The following is a 14,829-nucleotide window of genomic DNA, read 5'->3' as shown; positions in this document are numbered from 1 at the left end:
CCTCTTAAAAATAGAGTCACCGTCTTTATTATGTCTTTCCTTTCTTTTCAAATCAGCCATTACTGCATGGTCTTACAAACAACGTGCGTAGTCTTACTAACCGTGAGTGTGGCTTTAACTTACATTGTGTTTGCGTTTTGAGGGAGCACGGCTGCATTTCTTGGCATCTGTGAACGGATGGCACAGGAAAACGTGATAAGAACATAAATGGGATTTCTTTTTTTTTTTTTCACCCTGCCTTGCATTCGCGATGCCGAGAGTGGTTGCCAGCACGACGTGCAGGTAGTGGAAATCTCTGGCGTCACAGCTCGCCACCTTCAGATGTTCGAAAAGGAAGAGGGCGGTTGCTTATGTGCACAACATTCTCATAGAAGGGAGGGGGTCTTGTTATCTTCCGAGGTGTGTCAAGCTAGGACCGTTGTGGTTATCACGTGAGTGCAAACGGAACATGCAAACGCTATTTTTTCCTTTTGTGTGCCGAATTTACAGGGGAACAGGTAGTGCACGCTGCGTCAGGTGGCTCATTCAGTCTTTTTTTTTTTTTTTCTCGCAACCCTACAACGATGCCCCAGCTGTGCTGGTCGATCAGCAGGCCTGCCAAAAAACTGCACTGTGAACGCATTGTGCTTTGGGCAACTGCGCTTTAAGTGGCACGCTTATGCATAGAGGTCTATGGGAGGCAAACCGGTGGTCACAAAAACTCACATTATAGTGTCCAGTCCCTCACAATAAGCAGTTGCGTTATAAATGGTCTACACTTTAGTATGTATTTGTTCACAAGTGAGTGCACTAAAACATGTTCGATAGCTATGTTCTTTGAAGCTGTGGGGGGAGATGACAAATGATGGCATCGTTAAGGGGGCGAAAATTGACGTGAAAGCCAGCTATTTTGTCGCTACACACACTGCTGCCTGTTTTCTTTCCTCTCGGGCATCTCGCCTCTCCGTGCTGCCTTTCTTTGTTTCTCTACTACTTTCCTTTCTGCCTTTGATCACCCTGTCGATGAAGCGGCGGTCTGGATTCCTAGCAGCTCAGAAAGGGCTTCTCATACACAGATGGTTGCCTTCCACAGATGCTTGGAAGCAACATTTCCCTGTCCCATCAACTGCTGTCCTGTCTCTTCTTGGTGTGCCCTGCGTGCAGCTTTGCAGTGGAATGGGTCGAACCACCCTTGAGCATCGCCTCTGCAGTGACGGACTACGCACTGACCAGCGGTGCTGCTGGCTGCCAGAGCCCGCTTGTGCTGAGCCTGCTGTGCCGGCTGATACCGGTACGGCGACCCTGTGCTGTCTTGTGCCTGGTTTTGAGCTGTGTGCGTCAAGGTCAAGACGTGACCTTTGACTATGACTCAATGATTTATCAGTACGCGCAATTGTATTTTGGTCAGCACTATTAATCGTTAATTGTTCCACTAAAGTGCTGCTCCTGTGACCGCTGGTGCTGCCGTCTGGCACTAGTTTTAGAAGGCGTGACTTCTTTTGCCAATGAAGCCTGTGTGTTGTCCTTCCTAGTCTTATCTGCCCAGGCCTAAAAGACCTCCATGTATCCGCAGGCGCCCATCGCATGCAGGGCCTTTTTTGGACCTCTTTCGTTTCAGCGGTCGACATGATGTAAACTGCATGTCCAACCTAATCTTTGCTTTTCCAGTCCCTGGTCAGTTACAGTGGTGGGCCGCAAGAAAAGCTGGAGGCAAGTGAGTGTACGACCCGGTATCCTTTGCGTGTGCAAGCTGGGTCATGGGACACTGTAAAGCGCTCACAGAAAGTGGTCTTGAAGGACATGTTGCTAAAGCCAGCCTCCCTTTGGCGGTATTGCTGTTATGACATGGGGTTTCGAACTGGGTCTGCTGCTCTTCAGTGTCGTATTTCTGGCTAGAATTTCACTGTTGCCCTACTGCAATGTTAGCAAAGATGTTGAGCCAACATCAAGTGACAAAAAATAAAAAAAAATACCCTCTGCATCTGCAGTCTTTATTGAAAGCAGGTTTTCAAGCTATAAAACTTGTTGCTGTGCCAGGAAGCAGAGACATGAAAGTCGGCCAAAAACATGGGTAATGAGTGCCAAAGGAATCACGTGCTTTTTGCCGCTGGCCTAGTTTCCAAAACTGGATAAATACTAGACAGTCTTGCGCGAAACCTTTCTTCTCTAGGTAACAAGTGCAGTGGCATGGACTTATGTATATTACAAAAACTGCCTCTACACTATTGGCGCAGCTTGTTGATAGGGGGGATCCAACAGTGCACTTGCAAGCAGATTAGGCTGGAATTAGTTCTATGTCAGAGCCCTTGCTCGTGGTTGCTGAGAGTGAATTTGGGCATACATCCCGAAGAATGCCCGTGCCCTACTATTATAAGGCACAATATACATAAATGGCCAGCTAGCTGTGGGCAGCCTTTTCCATGTTTCAATTGGTGTAGACGTTAAAACTGTTAAATAGGCCGAGTACATGTATCAAACGGCAGTATCATTCTATCTGGTCTGTAGCAGAAGTTACGACTGTTTGAGGGTTGGGCTGGGAAGGCAGCACCGACTTTTCTGGTTCCCACCTTCCAAGCCCAAACTTCAAATGGTCGTAACTTCTGCTACAGACCAGATAGAGTGATGATGTTAGTAGTCTTATTGCACTCCTTGATTTGTGCACAGTTCACTGGTACCTTGCTCAGCTGCATCAATCCAGCAGTTTTTTTACAAAAGTTGTCAAAAAATCCAATGTAAAAATCTGAATAAATTTGAATGTAGTTGTTTTACACAAAAACAAATTTTATATCTACAATCAGAATGAGAAACTACATATGTCCTCCAATTTTATCATCATAACTGTAAAAATAAAGTTTTTGATCAAAGACCCATGTGCCCTCTTAAAAAGTTTGAGGATGCCTAAGCACTTCTTGTCAGTTGCGATTGTGTAAGCATCAGCGTCCAACTGAACGCCACTGAGTGCTTCTTCCAGTTTTGCGCTGCGAGTAATTGTGGGTGTTGTGCCACGGTGACTGGTCAGCGGGCCACAAGCTTGACGATTTGCCGAACACTGCACGGCTGCAACTCGCTGCTTTCCACGTGGCTCCCCTTATTGCCTAGCAGTACTGTGGTCCTTGCGGTTTTACTAGGGCTGTGTGAATATTGAACATTTTGAAGATGAATCGAATGCGAATATGGCAAAAAGCTGCTTTTGAATGTCATATTGAATGTCAAATGTGTGTAGCAACTAAAATATGTAAACCACAAAGCAAGAATAGCTTTGATTAGCCTTTTACAACAAACTGTTGCATCAATAGATTACGGGTGTGCGAATACTCAAATATTCGAATATGAATCAAATAGCACCTCCACGAATAATTCAGTTCGCGAATTGAATACCTACCATTCGATTTTTCAAGTAGTCGAGTGGATTTTCCGGATGTGTCCTGCGCTATGAAAGCAAGAGATATCGGTCCACGCAAATGCACTGCTGGTACGCGGTCTGCTCAGCAAGTTTCATTAAAATCACGCTTTTGATGAGCGAGCTTTGCAGACGCCATTAATCCCGCTGTATGAAGTAATTTGCATTTGCGTTGATAAGATCTTTTTCTTCGTGCCACCGCAATCGACTCTGACCACCATTTTGAATACTGATACCAGATGTTTGCACGTTAGAGCAGCTTCTGGCAAAACAATCGCCGCCGCGTATGTTGTTTTTGACAGTGCCTCTATTTTCTGGCTTTTTTTAATGCAGTTGGTGTATGTTAATTGCATTTTTTTGTTTTTAAGACCACAAGGGATAGCGCAGGCTTGTGCGGCGGCGACTGTAGTGCAAGCTTTCCTTCCGCAGTATCGTTCACGCTTCACGCTGCCAATGTGCTAGCTTACGAAGTAGTGTCTCACTGAGGTCTGCGATTGCGGTTGTCCGTTGTTTCGCGTCATATTTTTCCTGTCTGCAAAGGGCTCGCTTCGAAAATACAAGGCGCAGTCTAGTCGTCGCCTATGATCCAACTACAGTGCAAATCGTCCTTTTTATTTATTTTTTTTATTTCTTTTTCAAATGCGTGTCGTGCCTGGTCTGGATTCCTTAAGTACTGCCTTAGAGTGGCTTGGTGACTGGGCTGCTGCGAACGACAGCTGAAAAGTGTGTTCTTACGGTTGAAAAAGAATGTCATGGCTCCCGAACATGCGAAGTAGCTTCTGTTTTGGCAGAAAAACCTAAGAAAAATCGAGGCCCATAAAAAAATTGATATTCCATATTCGATTCGATATTCAATTCAAAAGTTACTATTTGGTATTCGCACACCATACAATAGATAGATGCGGGGTAATAACAAATTATTATGCAGGATTAAGCATTAACTGTGCCTTGTGTTCAGAAAGTGTGCACTTCCCATACTGCCTGAGAACACTTTTGTGCGAATAAAACAATAAAAGAAAAAAAATGCACAAAAGTTTTCTTCAGAAGACAAGCCATTCATGGATTTGAGAGCTTCATTTATTATCGCGCTAGGACCACGGAATGGGGACTCATCGCCTCCAAACTCAAGTCATCAAAACTCTGAAAAATAAAGAAAAAATGTTAAGCTAGAGGCTGTGAGGGAGCGGTAATCCTGTTACTTGCACAAAGGGGCACACTGCACGGTACTATGTTAGCTGCTCTTGTCTCTTTCATCGAGGCAAGGCATTCGCAAGGCCCCGCAGAGGCCCTTCACAACGGTTGCATGCGACCTTTGCGCCTTTCAGATAACGGACGTGCACCCACTGGATGCGCATCTTCTTTTGTTGGTGCCCGTATGTATGCGTGCGCCTTGGAGTTGGTGTAGTGCGTAGGTGATTCATTCTGCGCGGAAGATGAACCTCGATTGTGTTATTTTTAAATTCTGTTGCAGCAGCATGCTCACAATTTAGGACACTTTGCTCGTGCAAATGTTACATAGTTTCCCCGTTATGATAGCAACCATAATTATATCGATGTTTCAGCCAATACTCAATTCTAACGCATGCGATTCTGGGTTGCATTTTCCCAAAACAAATTTGTGCGTTTGAATCAAGTAATTTTGTGCATTCATCAACATATTCGCGCATCAGTGTAGCATGTAGGTTAGTGTAAGTGCGCGTGAGGAGCATACAGCAAGTGCATTGGTACACACCTTGTGCTATTAGATCTGTGAAGTATAATAGATCTAATCTGTAGAAAGTACGGATATCTACTGCCTCTGCCCCCACTGCACAATAGCCAGTTCTGCCTGCTTGAACAAGTGGCCAGCTGGTCAGTCCGTGGAGGCAGGGAGCTGTGAGTTTCCATCTGTGTTCAAAATGGGTTGGCAAGCAAACAAAAAAAAGTCTTGGTTATATCGCTCTTCTTTCGGATGCACTTTAGTAGTCACAAATGAAAGGCAAGCTTCTTTTGAAGTGGGTTAAGCGGCGTTAGGCCTAAGCCGTACAGTGGTCAGCACAGTCATGGCCGCTGCCGTGAGGTCACTTACCCTCGCCGGTGTACTGCACAGCGGTGCATACTTCTATGCGTGCTTACGACAATTCACGAGTTCATCGGTAATTACAGGACCATGCAGTGGGGACTTTAGGAGAATGCGGGGCACGCGTATGGAATTCCTCACTTGCACAAACATTTGCCGCTTTTCCAGAATGTCCGGTTGTTGCTGAATACTTGTGAATTTTTGAACATGCATTTTTTCAATCCACTACACTCTGAATAAGAAAAATATTTTATTCGTATTCGAAATTTCGAATATTCGCGCATCCGCAGGTTTTTAGATTATTGTGAAGCTAGTGCTAAGGCATGGCTTACACATAACGACACCATGCTGCCCTCTCTGGTGCATCACTGCCAACTTTCTCAGCGCTGCTTGAGATAAGAGCAACAGATAAGGTCACAGCCTTCTTTTCACCATGCACGCAGTGAACCAACACGGCAGCTGCAATGGTGTCAGCGCAAGCTACCGTATTTTCGCGTATATAACCCGAGCCAAAAATGCGGAAATTTCAGGGGAAAGTAGAGCTGCGGATTATATGCAAGGTATCTTCTTCGGTACGGTTTCACGGCAATGCACGTTGTGCCGTGAAGCCTCTACAGCAGAAATAGCAACTCAGCCACTCTTACTCCACTGATAGTGTTCATTTTTCACACACAGCCCAGTTAAACCTCGATGTAACGAAGTCGGTAAAATTCGTAATTTACTTCGTTGCATTGAAATTTCGCTACATTGAAATTTGCGGTTATAGTGAAGTGTTCATCCTGTGAAGTGTTTCCTACAAAAGAAAACGTGGCGCGCATATACGACCGGTGCACTGTTTCTGTTTCTATCGGAGCTTAATCGTCTGCGCGGGCATCAACATGAACCGCGTGATGCGTTTTCTCCCTGCAAAAATGGGCCCCGCAAGCCACAGGCGCGCTGACGCAGCCGTGGAAACCACCCGCGCGATGCGGGTAGCTCTAGCGACCGCTTCTAATCGCTCGATGAAACGCAACTCGAGGGGCAAACGAAAGGGGCATGCAAGAAAAAAAAGCCGATAACGTGGGCGAAATTTTCACTGTAAGACGTCATACGTGCCGCCAGAGTCCTTCAATGCCTTTCTGGTCATGAAACTTCGCCGTCACGATATGGGAGAGCTTCATACGCTGCCGCGCCGCGGCGCTGGTGTTGATCGGAGGGCAGCTGGGGGCGTGGTCAGAGCGCGTTTGGCAGGGAACAGACCACGGAGTATGATAAAACAGACGCTCGCCGCCTTATCAGCAGTGCGCTTTCGCTTTATCTGTCGTGGGCCACTCAAATGGACTTAACATTTTGTGAATGGCACAAAAATTTGGTGCGAATGGGCATGCTGCTACTGCGTTCCTGCCTGCCGGTCTGGCTACAGAGCAGCGGCGGCCGCCCGATGCCCTCCGATCTGCGGTGGCGCCCCTCAGGGTAGCCTTTGTCCCCGTACGAAACTGGCCGGGAGTTTCATGACCAGAGAAGCATTGAAGGACTCTGGTGCCGCTTACGAAAGTGCCCATCAAATATTCTCTGCAGCGGTAAGCCTAATCGTCTGGCCAGCCGGCATCCCCAAGCGCTTCGAAGCTACCGCCATAGGGTGCGTGCCTCCCCATTGGCGAAACTGGTCAGGCTCCTCTCACTGCCGCGCGCAGTGCGAGTCACTTCATGACTGAGGCAGAGCCACCGCCGGCGCGTAATCGCGGGCGCGGTTGTGAAAAAAAAACGCACGCGCATGCAAGGCTCATAAAGATTCACAAATGCTTGCTGGAACAATGAAGCAAAACAAGCATGAGCGAACTCGAACGAAGGGCAAAGCGGCGGCATACGGCGGCGGTGGCAACACCAGAGGTGATTAGGCTTACCACCGCAGAGGATATTAATGGCCGCTTTTGTAAGCGGCGCATATGACATTTTACAGTGAAAATTTTGCTCAAGTTATCCGCTTTTTTTCTCGCGTGCCCCTCTCACTTGCACCTCGAGTTGCGTTTCAGCGAGCGGTTAGAAGCGGTTGCTGGAGCTACCCGCATCGTGCGGGTGGCCTCCGTGGCTGCGTAAGCGCGCCTGTGGCTTGCGGCGGGGCGCGTTGAGGGGAGAAAACGTCCCGTGCGATTCACGCTGATGCCCGCATAGACGATTAAGCTCCGATAAAAACAGAAACAGTGCGCCAGCCATGTATGCACGCCACGCAGTTTGTAGGCAAGGGGCTCGCTCACAGACTCCGTGGCTCGCTGCTTCCGCAGCATTGGGCGGCCCGTGCCGCTGTTCACGTTTTATTGAGACCCCATTCGGCGCTTGCGTCTTCCAAAATGTACCTCTACAACCTAAATTTCATGCCTAGTTTTCCATGAAACTTCATTACATTGAAATTCCGGCAAATGAGACTTCGTTACACAGAGGGTGAAAATACATGTTGTGCATACACTTGAAGTTACAAAAAATTTTGTTGTTCATTACATCGAGGGTTTCGTTACATTGAAGTTCGTTACATTGAGGTTAACTGTATAACAAGAAAAAAAAAACAATGAAAAAAAAAACATTGGGCAAGTCAGCTGGCGCTTCCAGAAAATTTAGGAAAAGCGCCGTTCAAGAGTAAAGAGTGTAAGTGCCAGTACTCAGAAATCCCATGAAAACACCGGTCCATATTTTGATGATAGGTATCAGTTGAATTTTGTTTGAAATGAGACATGGCTTTCACCATCACACCGGTCCATTTTTACATGCTTAATTTAATGTGAACTATTTCTGTTACCTTTTTTTTTTTGCAGTAAAATAATTGTATTCTACATTCACACAAGAATGGTAGGTGGTGACTCCTCTTGATGTTTCGTTGAATAGACCGTTCAAAGCATACCACGTCAATCATCCTTTTGCTGAATGGATGGCTGAGGGTCTCTATTACTTAACGCCGACAGGCCGTGTCCGTGGGCCTGATGTTGCGCTGTTTTGTAAGCAGATCGTCAAGGCATGAAAGGCAATTCCAGGTGAGGTGTTCGTAAGAGATTTAAGAAATGCTGCATTACAAACAGGACAGACAGAACTGAAGATGATATTGTGTATGACAGTGACAACTGCAGTCCAATAATTGCTTTGGCGAGATCAGTTACAATGAGTGATTGGGGCTTAGCCGTGCAGAAAATGTATCCAATATGCAAAATATAGGTAAGTTTTTTTTGCGTCAAGAAATGTGCCATGTTGTTTTAGTAGCTTTGGGGCCGCCTTTTCTGTACAAAACATACGGGCAAAACGCAGGGATATTTATTTTTTATTATTCGTGGACTGAAAGTGGGGGTGCGGGTTATATGCTGGGGTGGGTTATATGGGCAAAGGTATGGTATCTCAAAGAGCCATTTTACTGTCCCAGACACCAACACCAGTTTTTTCGCACAATGGGCCGCTTAGTGCTTTCGCATTGAAACAAAGCAACCACACGCCTTTATAGCGAAGCTGTTTGTGCTGGGTTCTAACCGAAATAGCATGCGTGTATTGGTTCACATTAACGGGCGACACAGGAAGAGCTTTGGAGGAGCAGCGACGTCGGAACTGGCAGCAAGGCGGGGGAGGTGGTTGACGAGAGCGAGCGAGAGCAGTGACTGGTGTCCGAATGCCTCACACTGAGGAGGGGAAGGCAGTGGCCACTTTTATTGGAGGGGTGGAGGGGGTGTTGGCGTTACAGAACGCTACGGGAATTTCGCACTGGAAAGCGCCGCAAATGGCACGGCTCGAGTCTGAGGTTATGTTTCTTGAGCACAGAAAACGACTACAAACCGCTCATTGCGGGCACACAGTGCAATCATGAAAGCTGACCAGTTTTGCACTAGGGGCTTTGCATGATCACTGGTCAGTTCCTTTCTCGAGGTGTGTGGCCGTAAAGTTTGCAAAGCAAGAGACTTTCGGCGCCACTGTTGATTCTACGGTTCAAGTGTTGGTGTTCGTGCACCGTCGCGTCCACGCCATTGACCAATGTCTAGGAACATAATTAAATTACCCTAGCACGCATTTGGACCGTTTGTCTGAAGTCGGGTGGCACGAATCGAGCTTGACCGGCTCAAGAAAATCGCTGGGGAAACACCAACTTGCATTAACCCACCACGTTGGCAGCCTGACTCGTCGCTGGGCCACCACCGGTCGGCGACACCTCCGCTCGCCACTTCGCTCTAAGCAGGTCAAGCTCTTCGTGTGCTTCGACTAATGGGGCCTAAAATGCACGAGTTTGGGTTGGGACCAAAAGGAATTTCGAATAAAGCGATATTTCGAGTAAAGCGATTTCGTTATAACAAGGGATTACTGTAGTACGTCACCATACACAACTCCTTGTAGCTATCCACCTATATAGTTTCGTGGGTCTTCCGTCTTCCGTGTAGTGGAAGGGCTGTAAATTTTTTGTGTAGTTTTCAAAGATGTATGCAAGACGTTTTGTGCACTAGTAATCATAAGAGCGAACGGTGGATGCATTTTCTCTAACACCCATCGACCTGTTGCCCCACCCCCTGCAGCCAGCTACTGGCTTCTGGACTGTCTACGCAACAGATGCCGCTGGGAGGACGTGCTGTGCCCCCAACGTGACGTCCTGCTCTGGTGCGTCTCCACAATCCGCCACCAGGAGGTGCTGGGGAGCTTTGCGGTGAGCAGAGCACCACGCATGTTCTCAGGGGATAATAGTCACGCCTCTTCTGCCATATATATGCTTGTACAGTGCACATTACAATCCTTCATAACCCAGCTCCTGGTACTTTTGGCTTTGCGCTATCGTGGCCTAGATAGAGTCATCGGGAAAGAACTATTCCACTGCTGTGAAGGCTGAGCCAATTACAGTGTAGGCCATTTGTAACGTAACCCCTTATAGTGCGGGACCGGATATAGCGCAGGTTTGTCTGGCCGCCTGTAGGCCTCCCATGGAACTCAATCCATAAGTGTATCCCATATAATGCGGTTGCACGAAGCACAATGCCGTATATAGTGCAGTTTTTTGGAGGGTGCACTGATTGACCTGCACAGCTGCGGCATCGTTTTAGGGTCGCAAGAAAAAGAAAGAAAAAAGGTGGATTCAGCCATCTGACGCAGCTCGCGCTCCCATCTCTTTTCTAACTTAGACACAGAAAATAAAAAAATAGGCACCCTTTAGTTTGCATGTTCCATTTGCACTCACATGACAACCGTGACTGCCCTTGTTCTTGGCACACCTCTAAAGATAGCGAGCCCGCGCCGCCCTCTCCCCGGGCGTGGTAAATTGTTGCAATTAGAACAATGTGGAGATAAGCAACCATCCTTTCCCTTTTTGAACATATGGAGATAGTGAGATAAACAGCGACACTGGAGGTTTCCACTACTTGTACATTGTGCTGATAAGCAACGGCCTCGACATCACTATCACAAGGTGCGGATGGGAAAAAAAATAAAAATCTGACTTGTGTTCTTATCACTTCTTGCTGGCCTAAGCCGAGCTGCTTCCCTCCCTGCAACATCCGTTCTAGATGCTAAGAAGCGCAGATCCTCAAAACACGAACAAAAAGTATAGGTTGAAAGCCGCACCCACGGTTTGCAGGACCGTGCAGCAGTGTGTGATGCGAAAAAATAAAGACCATACCTTTGTTCTTAATGAAGTGGCGTTTGTTTGAGTGATGATCAACAAGGAATGATTGAAAGGTAGCTTGTGATATGGTTGGATTCACGCATGTTTTGTTTATGGCACGGTACCGCTTATAGTGTAGATTTTCGCTGCTCCCATGGCATAAGCGGTCTACACTGTGCTCCGATCTACGTACTTTTGTTTAAAGAATGTCTGTGTGTCTTTTCACTTGTGGCTGGTTGAAGCATGTAGCTGGCTTTTATGAACGAGTGTAATTGAGCATTGTACTTACAGAGCAGCATGGTGAGCTTATAGGGAGAAGTCACATTCTCATCTCTGCACGTTGCTGCACATTTGCAGTAGACTTAGGAATTAAAAGAAGCATGTTCAGGCCCACACTTTCTTTCACTCTTGCGGTCAGGTGGCTAACATGACATAGTTTAGACATTAGGCACTCATGGCGCTGTTCTTCTTACTGCTTTTAAACTCCATTCACCCATAAACGTTTCTACAAAGCGGGGGAAAATTAGTGACCTGGTCTGGCTGCTGTTTTTCAGCGGTTTACCTCCCAGCTACCACATGTGTTTCTTGCTTTTAGTTCACGTGCACACAACCTTGTAAACTCCCATGTACACATGGCCATGACATGGTTACTTTAATTCTGCGGGCATTGTCTACATAATAGGGAGAAGCTTCAAAAACAAACTGCTCTGTCTTTCGCTAGGTTTTTTCATGCAACTGGCGCTGTACGATGCATTTGTTGAGGGTAATGATAATAAAGGAAGGGACTCCCATGGGCACAGGGGGCATGGGCCTAGCTCGTGCCTCGTGCAGTTCAGACGTGATACAGTCGAACCCCCCTACAACGAACTCCGTTTCAACGAAATTTTCGCTCATTGGGGCTGGGTTTGAACATTTTTTTTTACAATAAAAGAAGCATAACACCAGCTATCTGTAACTTTTTGTGCATTCAGGACGCTTAGTTTCACCGAAAACGTGTGCCTTGTGCCTACACCACCACCCAAAACAACAACAAACTCAACTCATAGGTGGATGCCATTGTTTGCTGGTGATAACAATGGGCGATTCCACGAGAGAACGAACATGCGTGTACACGACCATTTTTTGTTCATTCTTGTTTTTTTATTATATATGCAAGCAATATGGAAACCCCCGAAAATCAAGTTTGTTTTCTCCTGAGGTGCGTAGTTCGGGAGAAAAAAATGTTTGAATGTGCCCGGAGCGCAGCGCTGATTTCGGCAACTGCAGATTTTTCCAAGTTTGCGTCTCTGTGTACGTCAAGGAGTACAAGGGGTGTGTATAAAATGTTTTGGGCCATAAACTAGACCAGAATGCTAATCCGTGTAACGCAAAATCAGCGCCCTGCAGCGAACAAAAAATTAAAAAAAAAATCGTGAAATCGGCCCAGACGATAATTTGTTAGTGTTTTTGACGCCCCCTATCTACATTTCTTCTTTTCTGAAAAACTTGTAAGTCGGCCATTTTATTGGCAATACGTATCTGAACGCATCAACAAAAGATGGTGTTTGTAGAAAATTTAGAAGTACTAAAAAAAATTGAATAACTTCGGCTCTTTTTCAGAAATTGTGCAAATTCAAAACTCAATATAAAAAAAACCCCATACTCGATTTTCTTCAAAATTGCGAAAATAAGACTCCTTTACTTGGACAACAAAACTGTGGAAAAACATGTTGCATCATTTTGTTGAGAACAAAGTTATAAGGGGCCAAACTTGGGGCTCGCGCGACGCGTCCTGGCGCGCCGCGGTAAGTTCTGGCCGCTGTTGCCGGACGTTGCGCGGGTGTACACGGGCGGTAATTCATATTCCACTGCCACATGCCGGCACGGTCAATCTCTTTCCAGTATTCCCAAACGAAAAAAACTATTCTGGAGATTCTTCCGTTTTTTTTTTTTTTTTTTTTTTTTTTTTTTTTCCGCCTGTCGGCATGTGGCAGTGGAATATGAATTACCGCCCGTGTACACCCGCGCAACGTCCGGCAACAGCGGCCAGAACTTACCGCGGCGCGCCAGGACGCGTCGCGCGAGCCCCAAGTTTGGCCCCTTATAACTTTGTTCTCAACAAAATGATGCAACATGTTTTTCCACAGTTTTGTTGTCCAAGTAAAGGAGTCTTATTTTCGCAATTTTGAAGAAAATCGAGTATGGGGTTTTTTTTATATTGAGTTTTGAATTTGCGCAATTTCTGAAAAAGAGCCGAAGTTATTCAATTTTTTTTAGTACTTCTAAATTTTCTACAAACACCATCTTTTGTTGATGCGTTCAGATACGTATTGCCAATAAAATGGCCGACTTACAAGTTTTTCAGAAAAGAAGAAATGTAGATAGGGGGCGTCAAAAACACTAACAAATTATCGTCTGGGCCGATTTCACGATTTTTTTTTTAATTTTTTGTTCGCTGCAGGGCGCTGATTTTGCGTTACACGGATTAGCATTCTGGTCTAGTTTATGGCCCAAAACATTTTATACACACCCCTTGTACTCCTTGACGTACACAGAGACGCAAACTTGGAAAAATCTGCAGTTGCCGAAATCAGCGCTGCGCTCCGGGCACATTCAAACATTTTTTTCTCCCGAACTACGCACCTCAGGAGAAAACAAACTTGATTTTCGGGGGTTTCCATATTGCTTGCATATATAATAAAAAAACAAGAATGAACAAAAAATGGTCGTGTACACGCATGTTCGTTCTCTCGTGGAATCGCCCCAATGTGCCTGGCCTTCTTTACACGAGGCGCAGGCCCGGCAGCTCTCAGCAGCTCTCAGCATAAAATTTTAACGTCACAGAACTCAAGCGCTATTGTACACCTGGCGTGCTGTTCACAGAACAATATGCCAACCTGTAGCCTGACTGTGGGCAGATTTCTTTAATTCCACTCTTACATTGTCATTGCTTATTTCTAGGGATGGGTGAATTTTCGGTGTTGTCAAATATTCAGTCGATTTTCTCTCTATTTGTTATTTGCTTCGATCAAAATGCACATGTTTCGCCGCTCTCAAATAGCAGCCACAAGCCAAGCTTTTCGGTAAAACCTTCCGAGATGTCCTCCGAGGCTTGTCGCAAGACCCCACCTACGTGGACATTTCTATCAGTGCCAACAAGCTGTTGCCTTTCCTAGAGGTTGTACGAGCTCTCGGCTGCCATCACACTTTCCGTTCAAAGGCTGCACTGAAATGACACAGCGGAACCAAGCCAGTGAACTTGTGCAGCCGATTCGATACGGTATTAGTGGAGCACTGCTCAAAATGGTGGCCTGTAACTTGCGCTTTGGTTGGCTTCGGCCGCGGGTACCAGGGGTTACAATACTCATTTTAGGGGCAACGCTCTTTAAGGGCTTGGGCTGTTGACATCTCACGTCGTCGTCGTAACCGTTGTTTCACGTAGTCACAGTACGGAAACACAGGAACACTCGTTTACGCCTCACACTAGAACGTAACGTGTAGTAAAAAAACACCAGGACACTCGTTTACATCTCACGCTAGAACGATTCGTGCTTCAATATCACAAGACTTTTACAGTAAAGCTTATACAGTAGAATCTCATTACAACGAACTTCGCGGGACCGCGGGATTTAATTCGTTATTTTGAAATATCGCAGTACTGAAAAACCATTATATTTCCATGTCGGTAGTGTAACACAACAACAAAAATTACGTACCTTTGCTGCAGGTGCGAGTGTTGATATGCAAATAACAAGCAAAAACGCTGGGCACAGTCTGATTACAATTTATTGCTTAAAGAAATCTGTTATCTTCTTCTGGCGA

General features: G+C 46.1%; 1 protein-coding gene across 1 annotated transcript in view; it reads left to right on the top strand.

The window, feature by feature from the left end:
* Window positions 1-14,829, top strand: part of LOC144146138 (uncharacterized) — a gene marked incomplete in the record, with an annotated part of 88,655 nt that overhangs the window by 57,735 nt on the left and 16,091 nt on the right. The window contains 3 exon segments of the mRNA XM_077678094.1: window positions 1,144-1,270; window positions 1,648-1,693; window positions 9,953-10,080. Of these exon segments, the coding sequence (XP_077534220.1) occupies window positions 1,144-1,270; window positions 1,648-1,693; window positions 9,953-10,080 (301 nt within the window).

This window comes from Haemaphysalis longicornis, unplaced genomic scaffold (genome assembly GCF_048455015.1).
Source record: "Haemaphysalis longicornis isolate Haplotype H1 unplaced genomic scaffold, Haemaphysalis longicornis Haplotype H1 scaffold_7, whole genome shotgun sequence".
Classification (NCBI taxonomy): Eukaryota; Metazoa; Arthropoda; class Arachnida; order Ixodida; family Ixodidae; genus Haemaphysalis; species Haemaphysalis longicornis.
Note: the sequence above shows the minus strand (reverse complement) of the source record. Positions and strands in the feature narration are given on the sequence as shown.